The following is a 22,160-nucleotide window of genomic DNA, read 5'->3' as shown; positions in this document are numbered from 1 at the left end:
TTAATGCACTCATGAAAAATCACTGGAAATGTTAGGGTCATTAAAGGATTTTGTCTTCTGTCATTTGCATTTTTTTTTTCAGACATGTACACTCAAAAACATGATGTCCCTTTCTTCATTTTTCCCTTCTTTGTTTTTCTCTGAATTTTTACTGAATTCCCCCCTCCCTCTTTTTTCCCCTCCTTTGCACGCTTCTCCATTTCTTCATCTGAAATTTTTCATTTTTATTTTCACGTGTTCTGCACTCTGCTTCTGTACAGCTTATGGCTCCTCAGCTACTCCCCTACCTTCCAGAACTTCCCCTTTGTTTTCTTGGATATAGAGCAACTGCTAAGAAGTGACATATACACCGTTGAGAATCCACTGCACAGTGTTTATGTTTTAGGAGAAATACTCCCAACTTCTAAAAGACACCATACATGATTTGGAGTTTAAATGAGTACCCAAAACTATTAAAAGACATGACAGAAAAAGGAGATGAGGCAAATATCCATTTTTATTTGAGCCATAATAGAATATAGGGACAATGACAGTATTTAGCTCCAGGCATGTGCTATTCTGTAGTTTGGAGATGTTTCTATCCACAGTCTTGGTTTGGGATTGTTTCTAAAGTTAGGTGTTACAGACTTGCCAGTATACAATCGTTTTAACCAGGCAAGGTCAGATCAGATTGCCTTAGTTGTGTTTGGGTTGGACCACAGGCTTTCCATCATTTGCCAAGGCTACTTCTATGTACTGGAAAGCTCAGCAAGAGAAACGTGTTATTACTTTCCAACTCAGATTAGCTGCACCGTACTCAAAGTCATAAGCTGAGCCAGTCTGGAAGCAGTCACTTAGAACCTAACTGGACTCCTTAGCATCACCACACATATAGAAGTACTCAAGAGTCCCTTCATCACGTACATCAACTGATAGCAAATATTAATCCAAATTATAAGAGAGAAGCATACACAGATATGTCTTTTCCTCACATTTTGAAAGCCTTTTTCACACACAATTATGGAAGAAAAAAATTCACTTAAAATAATTCAGCATATTAATTAAATGGTATCGCTTTGCACAATTGCAAAACTTCATTCCTATTCCTCCTTACAGCTATGTAGCACTGCTTATGTATGGGTACATCAAAGCTGTACAGGGAAACCTGGTGCAACTTCTCTGAGACTGGTACAGATTGTCCCCAAACTGCAGCCACGCAGTTTTGTAAAAGTATTTAACTCCAACTCCTCCTTTTTGCTCTGGGATACTATCTGACCACAGGAGCACACTCAACGTGCAGCCTTCATACCTCCTTGAATACAGGGACTGTAACTGCAACTAGGTTTGAGCTAGACAGGAAAAGATCAGGATGCCTCCTTTTTGCTAAGACTACAGCTAACTACAATGGCTTCCTTGTACCACTATGATGTGCAGTGCAGAAGGCAGCTCCTCTTTGTAAAATACTCACAGAGTTAAAATAAACAATCTTGTTCAAGATATATGCTGTCCGAGTCCCGCATTTGTTCAGCAAAGACTCCAAAATGAAATGGGTACCATTCATCCTGGCTTTGCAAGAGTGATCCAGCAGCGAGAGTTCTGTCCTTGAGTAGCCGCTAGCCTGAAAGAAAGGCACTTTGTCAGTAGCTGAAACACAATTGTGTCAGGCTCTTGCTTACAGCGCAGCTCAGCATGCTGTTCACGACTGCTGATAGGAGGAAGTGAAGTTCATTGTACTGGCATCCAGGGAAGGTCACTCTCAAAATGCTATTATACATGACAGGGAAAAAATGTAACATGGAACAAAGAAAACAACAGGTTAATTATTAATCTGCTGATTAATAATATTAACTCTGTTTGGTCTGAAATGAGCTAAAAATGCTGTCTGTATCAGGTTCTTTTCCATGATGCAAATGGACACAAGCAACCTGTTCACTGGTAGATTGTAAAGACAGATCTACTGAGGTCTCACAGAGCTATCAAAAGTATCAGCTTTGTAATTTGGAGATCAATAACTCAGACTGATGGTTGAGTACAGTAATTTTTTTGACAGAATCAACTCTGTAAAGCTTTAATCAGAAGTCCCTCCACAAACTAACGGATTGTCGCGGAGACATGACTTATGGCAAAGAGTATCCACAGTATAATTTTCTCAACAAACTATTTTTTAGGGGGCTACATGGTGAAGGCTGTAGACCTTAGAATGTTTATTTTTTTCAGTCAAAATACAAATAGGAACAATTTCTTCACTGAAAGAATTATTAGGCATTTGAACAGGCTGCCCAGAGAAGTGGCTGAGTCACCCTCCTTGGAGCTATTTAAAAGATGTGCAGATGTGGCACTTAGGGACATGGTTTAGTGCTGGACTTGGCAGTGCTAGGTTAATGGTTGGACTCTATGATCTTCAAGGTCTTTTCCAACCTAAATGATTCTATGAAATAAAGTGGTCTGCCCAAAAAAAGTCTGCCCAAATTTGAGAATAAGACATCACACCAACCTGCAAAGAGTCTTTTTCTACAGCAACTGTCATGACTTTTTCATCACACTTTATTGACAGGGCTACATCAGCACTGCCCTGAACCTCTTCCGGCTCTTTATGTTTTGAGATGGAATGCTCAAAGTCATGATTTATTAATGTATCCACTGAATCCCTGGACGGGAAGATTCCTTCTCCCACTGTGTCATGTCTTCCTCTGTTAATGTGAAAAGGAAAAGTCAGGCCATCACTTAATGCAGGATTCTTCGGGGCAGGCAGTGGGTTAGCACCCAGCAATTCTGTCAGCTCCGGAGGAAGGGAATGGTCTTCTTCATCATTCATCTCTTCTGAAAAAAAAAAAAAAAAAAAAAGGGGAAAAGAAAAAGAACATTAGGTTATTCAGTATTTTTCCTAAAAGTATTCAGAACTAATAATTTTCATACAAAAAAAAAATATTATCCAGAAAGGAAACTCTTGAACAACATCAAAAATAGCACCTCTGTACTTGTCAGGTAACTAGCCCCAATTCCTCCACTAAGGGTTTAGTTGTTACTGAGGAATCTAATCTTGGTATATTTAGATCCTGCTAGAAATCTGCCTCACTAAGAGATGAAAATAAGCTTTGAAGAGTGGGCATATTATACGCAAAAGGCAACCACAGAGGTAAAAGAAACATCACATTCAACAAATACACTATTTTAGTGCTGCTGAAATAGCCTAAATGTAAATCATTGGGTGAAATTCTTCCATTACCTGCTCCATCACAAATTCAGTCACTCCACTGTTGTGTAACTACTTACATAACCAGAGAGATGTTAAACAAGAGTTAACTTTATACTGAGCAAATGAGAACACTATCTTCTGGCTTATACATGCAACCGCACGGACAGAAGTCTCAACATCTGGCCCAAGCAGATAATTATCTGTAACCCATGAGAGTGCAACTGATAAAATTAATGTGAACAAAAGCTTTATCAAAACAGCTGAACAACATTTTTAGTGGGTGAAATTCAGAATTAGTGAAAAAGCAGATGCAACTCCACTAGCTTCAGTACACCCATCTATGTTTATATCAGCAATGACTTTGGACAAATGACTAAGTTTTTTTAATAGCTGTATTAATTCTGTTCACTCAGACTTTTTGTGTAAGTCAGTTTTGTCTCTAAACAATTTGAATGTTCATTTAATTGTCTCAAGGAAACACTATGCTCATGCTTCTGGAAAAAAAAAATCAAAACTGGATTTATTAACAAACAAGATATTCAGTTGCTGAAATCCATTCTCGTGAACACTGAGTATGATCAGCTAGAACAGCTTGCGAGTTGGATAAACTATAACCATTTAATTCCACCAACATATCAGGAAATAACACAATTTGCATGGAGTTTTCTAATCAAAAAGTCACAGATTTTTTTAACCAGCATTCACAGATATTACCAGCACTCTTGATGAGGAGCAGTGAAGGTAGTTCAAACCTGATCAACAGAACTTCCAAACTGAGAAAGTACCTTTCAAATAATCATATTCCTGTAAATACAAGGTGTTTTTTTTCTATATGCTAAAAGTCCATCTTCAAGCTTACCTGTATCTTCAAGTTGCAGATGGAATCTGTTAGCAACAGGGGCTTTCGTGTAGGAAGTAACTGGACTATAGTTATGCTCATAAGCCCACTTGATCAAACTCTCATGCGACGAGGGAATATCAGGTATTACTGATTTACTCATAGTCATGGATCTTTCTGTTTCCTTTCCAAAACCAATACTATTTGATGTCTGCAAACAAAGAGAAACTTGGTTCACAACTTATCATTTAAAACTTGGTTTACGATTTACCATTTAAGGATACTTAAAATGGAATAGTGACACTGTGGAGTATGTTTTTTACTCTATTAAATAACAGCAAAATGAGAACACCTGGGAAATAAACCAAACTCTGCCACCTTCGGCATAGAACTGCTGCACACATGGAGAAAGCTCCTCCATTCCTAAAGTACAATAAATCAAGGTAGTCAGAAACTGTTAATGCCTAAATGAGACAAAGATGCATTTACAGCCATTTGTATAATGCTGTGTTTTCTTCAAAACTGAGTTGAAATTACTTCTAAGGTGAAGTGACCTCAAGATGACAACTGTTTTTTTTCAAATGTCCCCTTCCTTTCTTTGATTAGAACATTACTTAAGCTACATAAGGGAAAATCTTTGTTCAAATGCGCATTACTGAAAAAGGCAAAACATAGCACGCTCATGAAGTAGAGCTCATACCAGCTCATGCTTTACAGTCAGCTGGCACTGAGGACAGTCTGTGCCTCTCTGAATGAGCTTCATACCAGGAATGTTGTGTGTCTCCCACAAAACGCTGAATATGTTAAACAGGACGGAATTAAACCCTTAACAGAGTGATCAATGAGAGCATGCACATTTATGCAAGGCCAAACTACTTAAAGACAATGTATACTTTCTGCACATAAATAAAATTTAATTAACAATATAAGTTTCACACAAACACATCGATACAGCAAACTCAAATACGCTTGTTGACCTCCTAGTTTTATTATTAAATAATTATAAAAAACAGCTTGTCACAGTTGGCCATGAAATACAGATGAGTCACAGAGTCAGTTAGCTTTCTCTTTACTGTAAATGTTTTGCAGAATTTCAAATTTTCTTGTCCAAATGGGCAAGTCAAAGGAATATAACAAGCTGTTAAAGGGGCAGTTAGAAAATATTCAGCAGCATTACACTTTAACTTGCTTTTAAGTGCTTGGCATCTTAAACTGAAACATGTATTCACACATAGATAGATATATATATATATATATTTACAGTCACAATATTATTGTTATCACCGTAACAGTCACATCAATGACTACAGAACAAGCTGAACATGCTTACAGCAGGACAGGCAGGACGACCCATTTTTCAATGATTCCCACAATGTGACTGAACTGCACTTTCTCTATGCAGATGATACCACTGAATGCTCTACAATGAACACTTTCATTTCCATGTCTTATTACCTTCTCCATCATACAGGTGGCTTCCCCCCGCCCCCCCCCCCCAATCCCCACTATTTTCCCTCAAGAAATGTTAATTCTCTTTCACTCCAGAGTGTCGAAAGATTGTCTGCACTGATCTCTTTTGCCCAAACTGCTTTTGGACAGAGGTTGTATGGACCTGCTACCCAGCATGACGGAGCTCCGTTGCACTTCTGTACCTGACCTCACAAATGCAACTGTTGAACCAAGAAGTGAATAAAGCTCAGACTCCTGATGGAACAACACAGTTTGCCTTTAGCTACCTCCCTCACTTCTTCCTAATGACCCAGTTCCACATTCTTCAAACACTCAGTCTCACAACTGAAGTTAAAGGGAATTTTAGTTGCAGAGTGTCTGGTTTGAGGATACTGTTACCAGTACAGTTATTAATGACTGGTAGCAAAGGCCACTGAAAGAAGCAATAGGTATCATAATTTTAGTGCCTTATTACTGATCTAGATCAAATAATATTTTATTCTTCAACACATACAAATCTGGCCATGATTTATCACATATTTTCATATAACCACACAGCTTTGACTGGTTGGAATTATCATGATACCCTAACTTTGCTGGATCTCCCTCTCTGCTTTCCTTTTCTTTTTTGTCACGAGGAGACAGCTGAACAAATACAGTCTCAGAACTTTACTGTCCTAGCTGGCACCTGACCATTTCCAGGGCTTGTTTAGGCCTCTCCACCCCACGCTGAGCCTGTAAACATTCACTCCTGCATTGCCTCAGTGAAACTAATCCAAGCACAACAGCTCACAGGAACAGACATACCTTCCTTCTCTTGCCTGCCCTGCCAACACCTTCACAAGCAGGGTAGGAAACCATGCAATCAAGAGTGTCACCTACCAATCTACTTGGAACAGAGACCATTTTAGAAACTGGTGGGGAGTTGTTCTTGTGTAAAGAACAGCCCCTCCAAGCTTTCGAAACCCTCACTGGTTTGCTTACATTTAACCTCTCTCACTCTTCGCCCCTCTAACACTTAGTTTCCATTTATCTCGAAGAAAATAATAGAATTTATAAAATCCTTCTGCAATTTCACTTCTTTGTCCACTGTGCAACCCACAGCTTTGTAAAAGCTCACCGAATCCAAAGGAAGCAATGTGAATGGCAGACAGTCCACAAGCACAGAAACACACAAGCACTGCACGAGGATTGATGTGAGGACAGACTGCAAACTGGAGTTAAACACAGCCTGGGAGGAAAGCACTGCACCTATATTATGTGCAATTACTTTACCCAAACTATTCCCATTTTACTTGGGTTTGTGCCCATCCTCTTTCAGAATTTCAAGAAACACAGCAAGCTGGGAGATGAGCTAGATGACTTTAAAAGTCTTTTTCATTTTTTGTCCGTGAACTTAGACCTTAGTAACTCTCAGTCCTGGGTTTGAGGCAGCTTAGCACTAACCTTCGCCTCTGGGTTTGCCAATCCCCTCAAGACAATTCTGATTCGTACTGAGGGCAAAAAGTTAGGAAAATTGAAGTGCATGGAACTGCTTCAACTAATAAAAAGAACATTGTGAAACATTACCTAATTGTTCAGTAATGTTTTTATGCATTGTCTAAATTTGGACTTGGAAAGGCCTTCAGCTTAATAGAGATACAAACAGATCCTAAATGCTGGATGTACAGGCTTTTTAATGACATGAGGGTGTTCAGTCCCCTCCCACACTCCCCTCTAAATAAAGAGCAAACACACATGAAAATGAAGCATCTATACAAATGAAGCTGTAAACAGTTAGCCACAAATCCTAACATAAATACAGTCTTTTATATACAGACATTTCCATATATAGTATTACTTTCTCTTTCTGTTAATCTAAATAAAATGTTACCTTCTGCCACTCGTTACAGAAAGAACTTTCACTTATACTTTCAGTAATTAACAAAGGAGAACTTTAAAAAGAAAATGTTTTTCTATACTCAAGTGCAGCACTTCAAACATTTTTAAATCCCCTAGAATTTCTCTCCCTGAAAATTCATCATCCATAAAGAGGTAGCTTCATGGATATGAAATACGGTACTTTGGCTGTCTCCAAGCATGAAGTGAACTAATGCACAATTCTCTATCCTGTGAAAATAGACTCATACAGGCCTAAACATACCGCGGTGAATTTTATGTAATAACCCAGAATGAACCTTTCAAGTCAAGCATTTTTTCCCTTTTGCTTACAAGTGTGTTAACCGTGGGCAACTGACTATGACCTTTCTCTTCAAGGTTTGATGATTTAGGACCTACAGAATGACCACAACATCCTTTCCTGCCCATAACATAAAGATGTGTCAGGGACCAAAAGGGAATTTCATCACCCACCGTAGATAATTTTTCCATTCAATTTTCTGAGCAACACCATAATTTATTTCTTTTTATTTCTCCCACTCACAAAATCTAGCATGAAATCCTGCCTACCAATCCGTCCTCTTAGAAGCCTTAGATCAAGCAGCCATTGGATCCTGGCAGAATTGCCCTTGCACACTCTAAAAGGAGAAAGCTACTAAGCAAAGTAAAATTCTTATAAACACAGATAGCTGGAGTTTGAAAATGTATCTGAGTTATTGCAAAACTGTTAATCAGGAGGCCACTGGGTGGTCCTGATCTGAGCTGTACAATGTGCTCCTAACCGATCACTTAAGACAAAAATAGGCCACACATTTACAGGCTGCAAGATAATTCCAAATTTATTTATTTATTTATTTCAGATCAAGGGAAATACATTTTCTTAGTAGATATGGTGTTGAGCCACAAAGCCTGTACCAAAAATAATTCTGAATCAGAACCTCCAATTATGTGTAAGTATAGTTTCAGAATTTTAGCTTTACAGATTCTGGTGTTAATTTTTTAAAAACTTATTATTTGCGATCTGAGGAGAGGTAAGGTCAATTCGACCAAATACTTGCTGGGGACAGAAGTACTGGCAGGGAGAGGGCTAGAGAATACTACAATCACAAGTGGAAGGAGTAAATATGTTTCCATTTCTAAAGAGACGCAGGTATGTGTGCCGCCTATCTAGGATTATCCGTTCTCTAAGCACTCACAGGCATTTTTCCAGCTTCTGAGAGGAACCTGTAGATCCACTCACCAAAGTAAAAGTGATAAAGGGAGATGAACATCCAACTCTGTGTTTAGGGTACTTCAACAGAAGTTGAAAAGACCTGGCTTCTGTGATGTGCTGGTCAGTTTAATAGCCCGTATATTAAAAGTTAATGAAAAAAAACCCCATAGTTTCTGTATTTACTCCTTGAAATGCAGTAATAATTTAAAAAATAAGTTAAGAGAGAAAACATTCAGGAATTAATATGGCCTAGCACTATATCACATTTAAATGGATTCTATACTGTTGCAGTACGGTATCTCTCAAAAATTAAAGGTGCCTTAACTTACAATCACTTGCAGCTTTCCCTGGACATCATGCGACTTGATAACCCAATTGACAGACTTTTTACACTTGAGGATCAGTACGACGTCTCTGACAAGTTTGGCGCCTGGTTGAGATGGTTTAATGTCAACAATTATATCCACCTGGAAAGCACTGTATGTGGAAAATAGAGAGAAAGTTAGACCAGAATGCCAGAAACTTTCAGCTATCAGCCTTCTTCCAATCCATCATGTTTCCACTGTCTGGCCAGATGATTAAAATGCTGGAGATTATCCCAGGCAACACAACATGTGCAAAATAGATTGTTATTCCATATACGCTTAAATGATTTTGCATAACAATAGAAAGAAATACTTTTTAGACAAATAATATTTTTGTCTCTTGTTTACAAGAAGTGTGCTACTCATTTCAGCTATTATTCAGAGCAGGTTAGTTATATGACTAGCAGTTTGCTTTATAAAGTAAATATTTTTTTCTTATTTCACTGCAACAGTGCCTAAATATAGCTGTTTCAGTTTCCTCTGACTGTAACTGTATCACAGCTCAAAATAATATCTTAAAAAAAGCAAAAATACAAATTAAGCGGGTTAATTTTTTTAAAAATTGCACAATTGCTATCCTGGGGAGTGCCTCTGCCTAGGCAGTTAAATTGTGGAAATTGCTTTGCTTAGGATCTTGCGTGTGTTGAGGAATTAAGCTGTGTATTCAGTTTCCAATACTTCTGGATATATACTTACTTTAGAAAGAAAAGAAAAGAAAACAGATGTCCAGCCTACTGCTTGCTGGAAAACAGATGAACACTATCCAGATTTTCAAGACCTCAGTAAAATAAGTAGAGCAAATGGGTTTGTACCCATCAATAACATCTCATCATGCAAAATATTAGTTAAAAAAAAAATATTTATTTCCAGACCATCTCGTGTGGCCATATGTCACAAGAACGTGCTCATCCCCATGTAACAGATTTCAACTAATATTCTGCACTGAGACTTAGTGTAACTTGGAACCTTAATTTCACCTTCTGTAGGTTTACGCATGCCCATCTCAGCTTCTGTACGTTTATTTGTGGATATAAACTTTGTAAGGATAGCTGTGAATAATACACAGAACTAAGACCGAAGCAAGAGGAATTTAACTTACTGCTTTTTTTTTTTTACTTTTAATAACAAAACATTTAAACATTTTGCAGTGTTATGATCTGAAAAGCAAATTCCTATCGTACTATCAGCCAAAGCCAAAAGCCCAGAGGGCCGGGAGACAGGGCTGTCATTGCGTAACACTGCAAGGGACTCACAATGTTGATGCTAAAGAACAGCTCTGCTCAGGATGGGCCTGCCACACAGACACAGATCATTTGGGCTTACCTACTCCACTTCCAGTACATCTCAGCACCTTCTCAGTCTCCCAAGGTTGCCAGCCAAAAATACTCTCTTAGTTTCACCACCTTGCAATGAGATAATTACCCTCCTTGCAAAGGCCTCTCCTCCCACTTCGATCTCCCTGTGCGATATCCTTGTTAGGGATGGGATGTGCTCAAATATAATTGCATGAGGACCACAACTGGACAATGCCAGTGTGATATCCAGTGATATCCAGTGTCTGCAGTGCACAGACAGGATTTTAATTCTACCTTATCTCTGAAATTGTACTTTTCCTCTTGCAAAAGGGAAAACCATCTAAGTTTCATAGCAAATTTATGTTCTAGCAACCATACTCAGCACTTACGAAGAGCTTTTCTAGGTATGAGTATCTGAGGCAAACCCACTAAGACCTAGAAGAGACCAGCAGAGGATGAATGTTTTAAATGTCTTACCTCCAAAGTTTACAGTAATTTTGACAATTTAGATATTCCTCATAACGCATATAGAGAGTAAAGTGCTATTCCCTAACTGCTAGTTATAAACTCTTCTAGTCAGTGGACCGCTGTCAACCCTTAACATTTCTTGCAAATCTCTTCAAACTATTCCTTAAACTCAACTGAAAACTTGTCAGAAAATACTGTTATGATTCTGCAGACCAATTGTGGAACAATTATCATGGATCACAGATCATTTGCGATCGCTGGGCCACTGCCTGGGAGTCACTGCCCTAGGCCTTGCTGCCAGTGATCAAGATTACTTTAAACCTCTCTCTCATTGCCTCATACAGTGGTCCCATCTTAAACCCTATCTGTCAGATGCTGCCCTTATTTATATTCCCTTATTCACCTTATTCTTGGAAAAAAATCGACTGATTGAGCAAGAAAAAGGGCAGGACACAGTCCATAAAAACTGTGCTTTGCAGTCTTGTCCAGAAGAATCCTCTGCTTGTGAAGTGAAATCCAAAATCATTACATACTGAAGAACTAATTGCTACTTAAGGCAAAGTACTAAGGTCTAAGCTCTGCTTGTAAGGATGAAATAGCTACTTTCATTTGATTTTCAATAGACAGGTGAAATCTTTATCTGTGATTTCAAACAGACTTAGTCTATTTAGAGGATACTTTACCTGTATGGATTGGAATTTGGAGTGATTAGTTCAATGATATGAACTTCTCTTTCTTGCACTAAGTTAGACATAAGGCATCCCTCTGCTGTTTTTGGTTGTAGGTATCCCGCAAGGTAATTTAAAGAGAGAAAGTTCTTTTCTATGTTGCATGAAGGAGGAAAAACTTGATCTGGAGGGGGAAAAAAAAAAAAACAAAAAACAAAAAACCCACCATATGTACTTTTATACATAGATATCAGCTTACATGCATGCACATACCACATCTACTTCAGAGTGGCACTATATTTCCTGACGTAAGTCTTTAGGCTAAAAGGTGTATCTATTATCTATCATAAGCACTGATTACAAATTAATACAATATTGAAAGGGAGATCACTGTTGCAATAACACAGCAGATCTCTGAATGTAAAATACAGACTTCTAAACTGAACAATTTCTATTTACAGATTTAAATACTTAATAAAAGAAAATCCCTACAAAAAGAAATCTGAAAACAATACTGAAGCAAAATATGTGAACATTTTTCATAATGAATAAAATACATATATCTGTTCCTTGCACCTTTAAAAAAAGATTTATTTCTTTTGGAGTTAACTCTTAGAAAACTTTCATGACCAATTCCTTATCCCTTTAGAAAAATGTTTTATTCTTGTTATTATAAATGTATCACACTCAAAAGATCACAGAAAGTATTTTCTATTTCCCTAATCAACACATTTTCCCATATATTGTGTAATCAGAGTCAGTGTTGTTTAGAAATACTGCAGTTCTCTTGTGTGTAGAGAACTGAATACAGCAAGAAAAGGATTACATCAGTTGTCGGTATTAAGGAAGTCTGACCATAATATCCATAACTGAAATTAAGAAATTCTAGAGTAGATATTCAGTCTATCTTTTGGTTTTAACTGCCTAGTTGATCATGAGCATGAACTAGTGTACAATGTAAAACATAAAAAATAGTTGCTTAGTATGAAATTCTCATGCACGGTCTACATTGCTGTACCCCAAGAAGCAGTATTTCCATTGAAAAAATAGAAATACTTAGTATTTCTGAGATAGCTTTACATATGGATTTTTATAATACACAGAAGGACTAAGTACCACGTTCAAAGACACAAAGTCCTGTAAGAATATAATTCCACATGGCTGGCTCTCTGACCTTTGCTTTACAAAGAAGGATCTCCTATTAAGAGCAGTAGCAAAACAGGAAAAAAAAAAAAGAAAAAAAAATCAAATACCATACATTATGCATGCAAAACTGTGGACAAATTCTTAAAAGCTGAACCGAGACCACTGTTAGCACTTGCTCCCTAAATAAGAGCTGAAATGTCCCCCTTGAAGAGCATTTGTGTACGGACACAACTTTGCAGGGAGACCAGAGACGCCTGTGGCCCTGGCCCCTGCAGAAACAATTAGGGGAGTTTCTTGTGATCTCACACAAAGCACTCTTTGAATATTAACCTTGCTGTCTTCCCTACAAAATCTCTGAAAACTGTATGAGGCTGTAACTATTCATACTGAGCAAGCAAAGCACTCCTCTAACATCTGGTACGTGCCCTGCCAGATTGGCCTTGAATGCAGCTGCAGTTCTGCCAGCTCCTCCCACAACAGCAAAGAATGGAAAATGATCCCAAATGGTCTACACTGAGCTTGAATTTATATATATACATACACACACAGACAGACATACTAGTTATTTGCTTCTCAGCTGCCATACAACACGATTCAAGCCATAAAATAACAGCCTCCGAGTAGTTTGTGGATAATTTCCACACATGCTATCATTTGCCATTGCAAAGAACTTGGTTCCTGCTCCTGGCACGTCCATTAAACGTCTCTAGAGCTCCTGCCGGAGCCAGTGCAGAGCCTCCCCAGCCCGGGCCTCCACTCGATAGCACGCTTCTCTGCAGCAAATTTTAACTCTGTCATTGGCTACTTGACATACACATCTATTTACTCTTGTACACATTATTTACTCTTGTTCACACTGGTTACCAAGATCTGGCTGAAACAGAAGAAAAAAAAAAAAAAGAGTATCCATTTCCTCTTTCTTTGCTCACTACACTTCTTTTTCAGTTTCAGGACTGTCTACTTACTTTGGAAAGGGACTGCAGGTGCCTGCCATCAATTAAAAACCTTCCTAAACCAGCCAGCAAACAGTCAACGTACGGAGCCTGTGCCTCCCTAATCTCCAGACTCCCTGTATGGAATCTGACACATGGCTCGCCTGTAATACCCTTGCTGAAGAGTCTTGGGCCAGCGTGCTTGGCTGTCATGGGGCCCCACTCGCCAGAAGGCACACGGTGGAGCTGCGCACAGTGGCTGGCAGCCGCTTTCCCCGCTGGCATGTGCCAGGCTATTCGGATGAAGACAGAGGACTGCACGCTGGTATCTGTAGCTCCTGTGGGCAGCACCTCCATTTCACAGATAAGGACAGACATTGTCTGCTCTCTTCTGCACAAATTAGGTGTCATTCACAGGTTCCTGGGTAAATTAGATAAAAGTTGAGCATCTCAGCTTAAAATCATGAGGAGGTTTTTGTGAAAATGAGCACAGTTAATCAGGTGTCACTCTCCAAGACAGGCGCCCCTTGGCAGCAGCAGTTTGATTCAGCAATAAAAATCTCATCCAAGCAGAGCTTGCCTTGTCTGAGCTGGGGACAAGCACGGCTTTTGGGATTTTCTTTAGCCGCTCTGATGGTGGGGCTTTTTGTGTGCATTTTGCAGTTTACAAGCCCTTAGCATGACAGAGATCAGAACCCCAACTGGCATCTAATGGCAGGGTACAAACGTGAGCAGGGAAGGGGCTGCCATGGTCTCTGGAGGGAGGGTGGGAGCTCTGGGCGGTACTCGTGCCCCAGCAGGACACACAGCTAAAGCCCAACACAGCGCAATCACCTACCAGTACTAAACCAAGCAAGCTCAGTGCACAGGAGACATGCGCCAGTGTGCAGAGGGTACAAACTCAGAGTAAGGACTGAAGCTTCAGCTTCTGCCAGGATAGGAGCATCATGCTACCATTTGCAAACAGACTACATTTTCCAGCCTAGTTATTGCTATAGTTGACTATATTTTTTTCTTATTTAGCTAAGAAATGTGTTGAAATTAGGCTCCCTCTAGGCTGCTACATCTGCCCTGGATTTACACTGGTAGTACTGGATGCATTGGGTAACTTTTAGCTAACTGGTAAGTCTTCCTGATTTGTACAATCATATCTTATTGAAGCATGAGGAATTAAACTTACTTCTGCTGAAAAACGTGTACTAAGATCACTTTCACCATGAGCTGTCTCGCTTTCTACAAGCTGACAGCAATTACCATGGCAATCACTTTGCCATCTCCTTTGCTACCCAAATCAAAGCAAGAATGAGAACACCACTTCTTGTATCCCTTCCTCCAAACCCTCAAAGTTCTCCCTGTGCTCACCATCCCTGCAGTATTTGATTGGCCACTCTTTTGAATCGACAGGGTTGAGACGAGCTTGGCCTTGACCCAGTTTGCTAGCTTGCTCAGCTGCTTTTCATCTGCAGCTTCAAAAGTCATTTCAGAGACCCATGGTGTCAGAAGCAGTTTTATTCTATGAAAGATCATCCTTCTTCAGGTCTTTTTGTCCTCTGGCTTGCATTTTCTCTTCGCTGTATTCAGCTACAAGCTCAACTTCTAAAAAGTTACATCTTCCAGTTTCAGATTTTTCTAACTTGAGTGAAGCTGAAATGTAGACAATTACATTAAATTCTGTATCAGTCACGTAGCAAGGAGCTACTTCATATGACCACCTGTAGATTAAGAGTAATCCTAACTGTGATTCACATACTGGCAGTTGAGGGTACCTGACTAAAGCACTTGAGTGCGAGTTTTGTATGGAAATCCTGAAATGTCCATCAGCATACGCTGTGGTTTGTGGAATCCAGTGATTCCGTCATTCACTCTGCAGAGAAGCAGATCAGGTTCACGTCCCACGTGGTTTCCACAGAACTCTTCGCACGACTGCTGCAGTTCAAGAACTGACCCTCTCCCCACCCCAAATACATGCATAACCCCCACACATACAAGCATATTCATTCTTCTGCCAAGAATTTAAATCAAAATCAAATAATGGTTACAGCTGAGCTAGTCTGCAGAAGCCTTCTCAGAAACTGCCTATTTTGGTTGCTTGCCAAGTTCCATTTTGTGTACGTACTCCTAATTAAACTGTGTTTTACACATTCTAAAGATCATGCGAAGCTCTCCTGTTTAGCTGCTTAGTTTGACTGAAGATGTGCAAATTAACAAACAAAATTTTATCTGTTTTTTGACAGATCTAATTAAATGTTCATCTCTGCAACACAGAGACCACTACTCCCATGTATAAGTTCCAAGAGCGCTTTAATAAGCTAATAAATATTTTTCTGAATGATTTTCTGGCATTAAAATCCACAACTGGTGCCAAATAGAACAAAAATCACGCAGGGGAATCCTGTACAAGTTTGGCAGGTTTGGATAAAACCAACACATGCATGTTCCGATTTTGGGGGGCAAGCCTCATGCTTCAGGAAATCAAATGATCAGATACAGGTGGTTAGGAAAGAATGTTTTCTCCACAGAAGGCTTTTGGGGTTGTTTTTGCAGCCAACTAGTTCAGCTACACAGGAATTTCTCTAGAAGTATTGCTGAAGTACTACTAAACTAAGCTGCTGCTGGTAGTAAATGCTGAGCCCACTAGTACTCGTTGGATGCTGATAAAAAGTTCTATTGGTTTCTATTTTTCCCATCACTGAACTTCTTGAGAGACAACAACTAGTTTCAAAATATCTGGACCACTAGCTGCAATGCAAATCATTTCCAGTTCACTTTTACCAGCCTTTATTCTTGCTGCTTTTGGTTCAGCCTAAAACTGGATGTTTGCTTTGGCCTGAACTTGGTCAATATCTTCAGAGAAGAAAATAACCAGTGAATTGCAGGCCATTACGCAAAGAACACTGACAGCTTAAAACATTTCACCCCAATCATCCTGCACAATAGAGGAAAGTCTGCTCTCCCTGCAAAGTTTTTTTTACTATGTATTTTCTAGAAAATGAACTTGAATAAAAATAAGCAGGCCATAAACCCTCCTGAACTGACTGCCTTGTTCCAAGAATGCAGTGAAGAGAAGAGCCGTGGCTCTTGTGTTATCCATGGTTTATGACCAGCTCAGGTGGAACTCCCCTGCAGAAGACATGCTGTGTGACCAGCAGCCAACTGAGGCAAAGCATGAGCCAGAAGGTGCTGCAGAAGCTCATATTGTTAAGTTGTTCCAACACTGCTCAGCTGCAGCCCATATACTACCCTAATACAGGCCTGTGAAATCCCTGAGGAACAGGAGTCCTCTCCCACCTGTCCCAGGTCACCTGATGAATTTGGCATGCAGCTCATAGGGAAAAGAAATATTGCTTCTTGAGATGAAAATACACAAGGACATCAGACTGAGGCAACTTATTTGGTGAGGAAAGCAATAGTTCTTGGCCAAAGTACTCTGGATCCTTACACAAGCAAATACTGGAAAAAAAAAATAAAACAACAAAAAAACCCAACAAAACAAAAAACAAAACACCACCACTTGTGGTCTTTCTAGAAACTACCCCCTACTGCAGGTTCTCCACTTCGGTCCTTTAGATGACGACACCCAAACAATCACCATGAATAGTTTATTCCTTTTAAAAGGTGAAACTTCAACTCCTGTAAGATTCTGACCAATTGCACCTACATTTATGAGCATAAAATTATGGCACCAGAATCCACTAAAAGTTGCCTAAATCCAATGTCTGGTCTTTAGACCTGCTCTTATTTCTCTGCCTTCCCCTTTCATATCACATCTTGGAAAATGAGAGGTATGTTTAAAGATTAAAATAAAAAATGTGGAATAATACTACAGCAAGACTTATCCTCAACATCTAGAAGTGCCTATCAATTCTGCTGGTTTTGTTTTGTTTTACCTTCTCCTACTTTAATATAGATGTTTCTTGATATTTTTAGTTCAGTGAAAGATGTTACTGCTCCATATTCCTTCTGGGCCCACTGTAGCAGATGTTCATTTTTCTCAGGAAAGAACTTCTCTTCCATTTCTGCTGACAAGGAGAAATTTCCCTTCTCAAACTGAACAACAGAACCTAAAGACACCTGATGGGAATAAAAACATATTTTTAATGTGGTACATTTATCTTATCCACACAGACAGGCAGCACGTTTAAGCAATGTAATCTGTCACCCCCAAATGCATTCACTGAAGATGATTACAGCTTATTTCCAATAATGCCTAAACTTCAGGTGTTTTAATATCTGCATAATCATTCCTTTTTCAGAGGTGTTTTTAAAAAATGAAGCACCCATCAGCCCACTCTCCAAAGTCTGCTGCAGAAGTGGCACGACAGTGCTGCAAGGAAGCTGAAATGTAGGGGCGAGGGGAGGGCTGGAAGACAAGAGGAAAAGAAAGACAGGAGAGAGTAAGAAGAGGATGGTCTGAGGAACTAGAAAAATCTTTGTGTGTGAAAATTGCAAGATTTAAGGACTTAATCAGTTATTATTTTGTAGGGATATTGAATAGATGCTGGCATTCCACTCTCAGGAACAAACCTCCCTAACTACCTCAAAAATATGAGGTAGTCTTATCCAGTAAGTACAGTACTTGCTTTTGATTTACACTATTTCACAATGTTTCTGGTGGTTTTTTTATGTTCAGTATTAGAGTAAAGTAACAGTATAACCCTTTAGACATTTGAGGAAAATGTGAGAAAAAAATATTATTCCTTTTAAATATTGTCCAAAGACATGCATTAGCTTGCAGTAATGGATTTTCTCTATATTTTTAATTTCAGATTTGAGATATTTAAATGTACGCTAACACAACAGTTTTCTTTTTCAGAATACACTTGGTTTTCCATTTATTACTAATTAAAACTTGAAAGCCTTCTGCATCATCCTGCAGCATGACAAATGTCTTCCTGTGAGACAGATCCTATCGATGAACCCCAAAGTCACTGAGTCCTACTGGAGAGGAACCGACAGACAGAAAGCAGAGCAACCAAAAAGTCTGGCACAAGCATCCTCACTAAATGATCATACAGTAAACAGCTTTAAATAAACATGAAGCTTACAGTAATTTATTTTTTTAATCACATACTACAGTCTGTTTGAAATGCTGGTTCCACTACCTGGTTGTAGAGGAGTGCAGAGTCCTGCTGTGCCTGCCAGTGTTGGGATTTTTACTACATGGACCTAAGGCAAGGTTAAGCGAGCCAAGCACGTTATTTTTTCTGGAAAGAATTCAATAGACTTGTCCAAAAAAAGGCAACCATCACTGTTTCGACACCTGCCTTGAACATTAACTACTTGCTCTTCAGAACAAACTAAAAGCAGCGCTCTTCCACGTACTTAGTGTAAGTCAGAGCATTAAAACCAAATAATGTTTTAAATATTTGGGAATATACGAACAATTTTCATCTGAGCACTCATTACACAGGTGACTGGGTGATTGAGAAACTGCTGCCACATACACTTTTATCTTCTCACTTCGTCTCCTTCAGTGGTTACTTTCAGAGGTTGCAGAGTGGAAAAAGTGCCCCAGGTCTGTTTCTTCCTGTTGTTGCCAGGACATTAAAAGTGACTGCAGCAGAAACATCCTCTGCTGCTGAATTCACCTACGTGCCCTATCACATTTCTGAGGCTAAATGAGGAAACTTCCAAGCCTGACATGGAAAAATCAGTTTGCAAGACCAAACAATACTGGCCATGGCCACTAACCACAGCAAGGACCGCAGTTCAAAGAGCTCCTCTGCAGTCAGAGGAAACGAGGATCAAGCACAGCATTTTGAAAATTTGCTACCAAAATCTGAGCATTCTATCAAAGAATAAAACATGTTCAGGAATGTATTTTGATTACACACACTACTACCCCGGTGACCATCGGGGAAAACAGGGACTGTGATTTTCTTTGCACTGTACAGAGGCAAGGAAACATACACTCTCATTTGCGGGGGGGGGGGGGGGGTGGGGGGGTGGGGGAAGCTTTTATACCTTTACATGTCCCTTAAGAAAACTTTCCAGTCTTAAAAAACTGCCCTTGCAAGGCTGCCATGGTAGTTCAGGACATCAGCTAACTGGCAGAAGTGCCAAAAGGCGTTAGTTACTATTCCCCAGAAGGAACAACTCTCGCAGCCAACCCCGAGCCATCTCAAATATATACACTGGTGAGCAGGAACACTGCACCCACTTAAAATAGCATCTTCTGTTTCTTATTTTACCTATTTCCTTCTCTCTTTTTAAATGTTTATTGCCTTTTTTTTTTCTTTAAACATGATCCAGGGGGGATATTTACTTTGTTTGCTTTATGACATTTTAAGTATTTAATGTAGTTATAATTTGGAACTCCCAAGTAGGAAGCAAGTTCATAATTTAGCCTTGAGAGAGAGGCAGGCACCTTTGGGAGATGATTCAGAATACAAAGTCAAGGGTTAACATCTAAACAGCATGAACCAACACCTCCCCTCACAGCAACAGCTACACCACCACCCAACCAAGGCCCCTCCAGCACAAGTGACCAACAAAGCCAACCATAAAGCCAAGACTGAGGCAAATACCCTACCAGAAGAAAAGCAGCATCCTTTGTATTTCTGTCTGAGCTATACAGCATCATACCTGTGGTGGAACATGTAGGAGAGGAGTAAATCTGCTCAGAATAAAATTCAGAAACTTGAACCAACTTTCAGAGCAGCCCACATGGACTTCAGACTCAGCTGTTGTTTTTTGGTAATGTACTTTGATGTGCTTTGGTCCCCTCACGGAGGAACAGTAAAGCCACGGACGCAGAAATATCAGGTATTTGGAAACTCAAAAATATATAATTTGTTGTTCATAAATCCACATGCAACATACAGTAATCACCGAGAGAATAATTATTTTTGGTAAGTGACTAAGAAACATGCTACTTTTGAAGTGACATGCAACATCTGTGAATCACCTATCAGCTTTGCATAGTCCTTACCAGCCACAAAGGTGTGATGCTTTCAGGCAGTAGTAATATTTCTCATTTTCAGTTTAGTGTTCTCAAGACCACTTACAGTCATCACCAAACTCCACTTCCAGTTTTCAACATTTTTTAAAACAAACATGTAAAAGAAGCAGCATTATCTCAATATTACATTTTAGATTTTAATTCTACTTCCTAGGAGATGCTCAGTTTGCCAGCTACGGAAGATATTGATAGGAACTAAGGCTGCTCAACACTTTCCTGGGATGAAAGCAGAACCTCCTGGGATCAGACTCTTGCACATCTTTAAGTATCTATAAAGAAGACTCTGGGATTTTCCATCAAAGCTGAAACTGGGTCAAAGCAAGTGCAACTTTCAAAATCCCCATGGAATACTTACTATAATGATAAAAAGGAAACAAACAAAAAATCCCTGTAAAGGGGAAATCTGCTCCCAAAATTTAGGGCTCAGCAGGGGTTTATTAATCACACACAGGTAACAGTCCACTCATCTCACATTAATCTCACAACATCTTAATAGACTCAACGTAACACTTGTTTGATCTGAACAAAATAAGGTAGCAGAAGCTTTTCCAGGAATTCTGTTTCAAGTTAGATTGAATTTAGTGGAAGAAGAGAAGGGGAGAATTAAAGCATATCTATGCAACTGCAGCTATAGTTTCCACTGGAATAGATGACTCAGTAACACAACCTGTTGTCATTTATTATCTTCACGTCACTAACACCAGTAGTCTGCCAAAATCTGCTGCCTGCTTCTATAAACTTCCAGTAGCTAAAGCCCCTGTTTACCGAAGCAAGCAAAGAAGGGAAGGAGCCATGACCTACAGAGAGAAAAGACCATCACAGATGTCCGTTCCAGGCCTGTCAGCCCTCTGCAAGATATGACTGGGAACACATCTCAACCACTAAATGTCAGAATGTTGTTTCTTTCCTTGCTCTTGCAGCCTAGTTTAACTTAAAGACCAAGTCTTCCTAACTATCAGTCTCTTTTGCTCAGAAAGCAATGGGTCTGGGCTCCGAGAGGGACTGTGAGAAGCAGGAGCACTCAGGATCAGTCAGTGGCAGCAATGAGAAAGACCAGTGCGAGATCCAAGAGGCAGCAGCATCATCTAGGTCTGGCGCATTCACACCCCTAACACAAAATTTTGGTTGAAGCAGTGACCCATGGAGACAGCCCGCTCTCGAAGCTGAAAGAAACATCAAGCAATAAAACCTGAGTTTGAAAGATGGCTTAAATCACCTGGGACAGGAGAAGATCTAGTATGAATTATGTGATACTCCTAGCAAATCAGGCTCCAAAAAAGTGCAAGACTTGGAAGTCCCATGAAAGGAGAAACTAAGGCACACAGATCTACCTCGCTTCCTCTGAAATTTACTGGCAAGTTCGTATTTTTGAAACACTTCTGCTCAAATCAAACTGCAAAGTGCTTACAATGAAAGCAGAGGACACCTAAGCACCGTAAAACTTCCCTATTTTGGAACATCACACAACCACATACAGACATGTTTTACCATACACTGCATATTTGCTTCATGTGCTATATTTTGCTTCCTAAGCCAGAAATATCACTCCCCCTCTGTAATGGCTTAGCTTCGAAAGAAAAAAAACAAAACAAACCAACTCCTAGATATTTAAAGATGCTTTACTAGGGTAACTGTATTTCTAAACTCCTTTTACTGAATGTGGACAAAGCATCACTTTCAAACATGTATTTACCACCCTGTCATTTTCTGCCATCCCTGCTTCTGATAAAATTCTTCCACTCCATTGCCAAGAATGTAAGAACAACGACCAT

The 22,160-nt window shown here is 39.5% G+C and overlaps 1 protein-coding gene across 3 annotated transcripts in view; it reads right to left on the bottom strand.

The window, feature by feature from the left end:
* The window catches only part of TGFBR3 (transforming growth factor beta receptor 3), a 118,830-nt gene that overhangs the window by 21,983 nt on the left and 74,687 nt on the right, over positions 1–22,160 (bottom strand). For 2 of the 3 annotated variants that reach the window (XM_086754123.1, XM_086754122.1), the window contains 6 exons: positions 17,315–17,498; positions 11,365–11,533; positions 8,883–9,030; positions 4,035–4,224; positions 2,474–2,799; positions 1,448–1,597 (listed from right to left, as the gene is read on the bottom strand). In XM_086754123.1, the coding sequence (XP_086610249.1) occupies positions 1,448–1,597; positions 2,474–2,799; positions 4,035–4,224; positions 8,883–9,030; positions 11,365–11,533; positions 17,315–17,498 (1,167 nt within the window). The remainder of the gene's footprint in view (positions 1–1,447; positions 1,598–2,473; positions 2,800–4,034; positions 4,225–8,882; positions 9,031–11,364; positions 11,534–17,314; positions 17,499–22,160) is intronic. The other variant, XM_086754124.1, reaches the window with a different exon arrangement.

Source organism: Chlamydotis macqueenii, chromosome 8, assembly GCF_036417535.1.
Source record: "Chlamydotis macqueenii isolate bChlMac1 chromosome 8, bChlMac1.mat, whole genome shotgun sequence".
Lineage (NCBI taxonomy): Eukaryota > Metazoa > Chordata > Aves > Otidiformes > Otididae > Chlamydotis > Chlamydotis macqueenii.
This window is presented reverse-complemented; position numbering and strand designations above follow the sequence as displayed.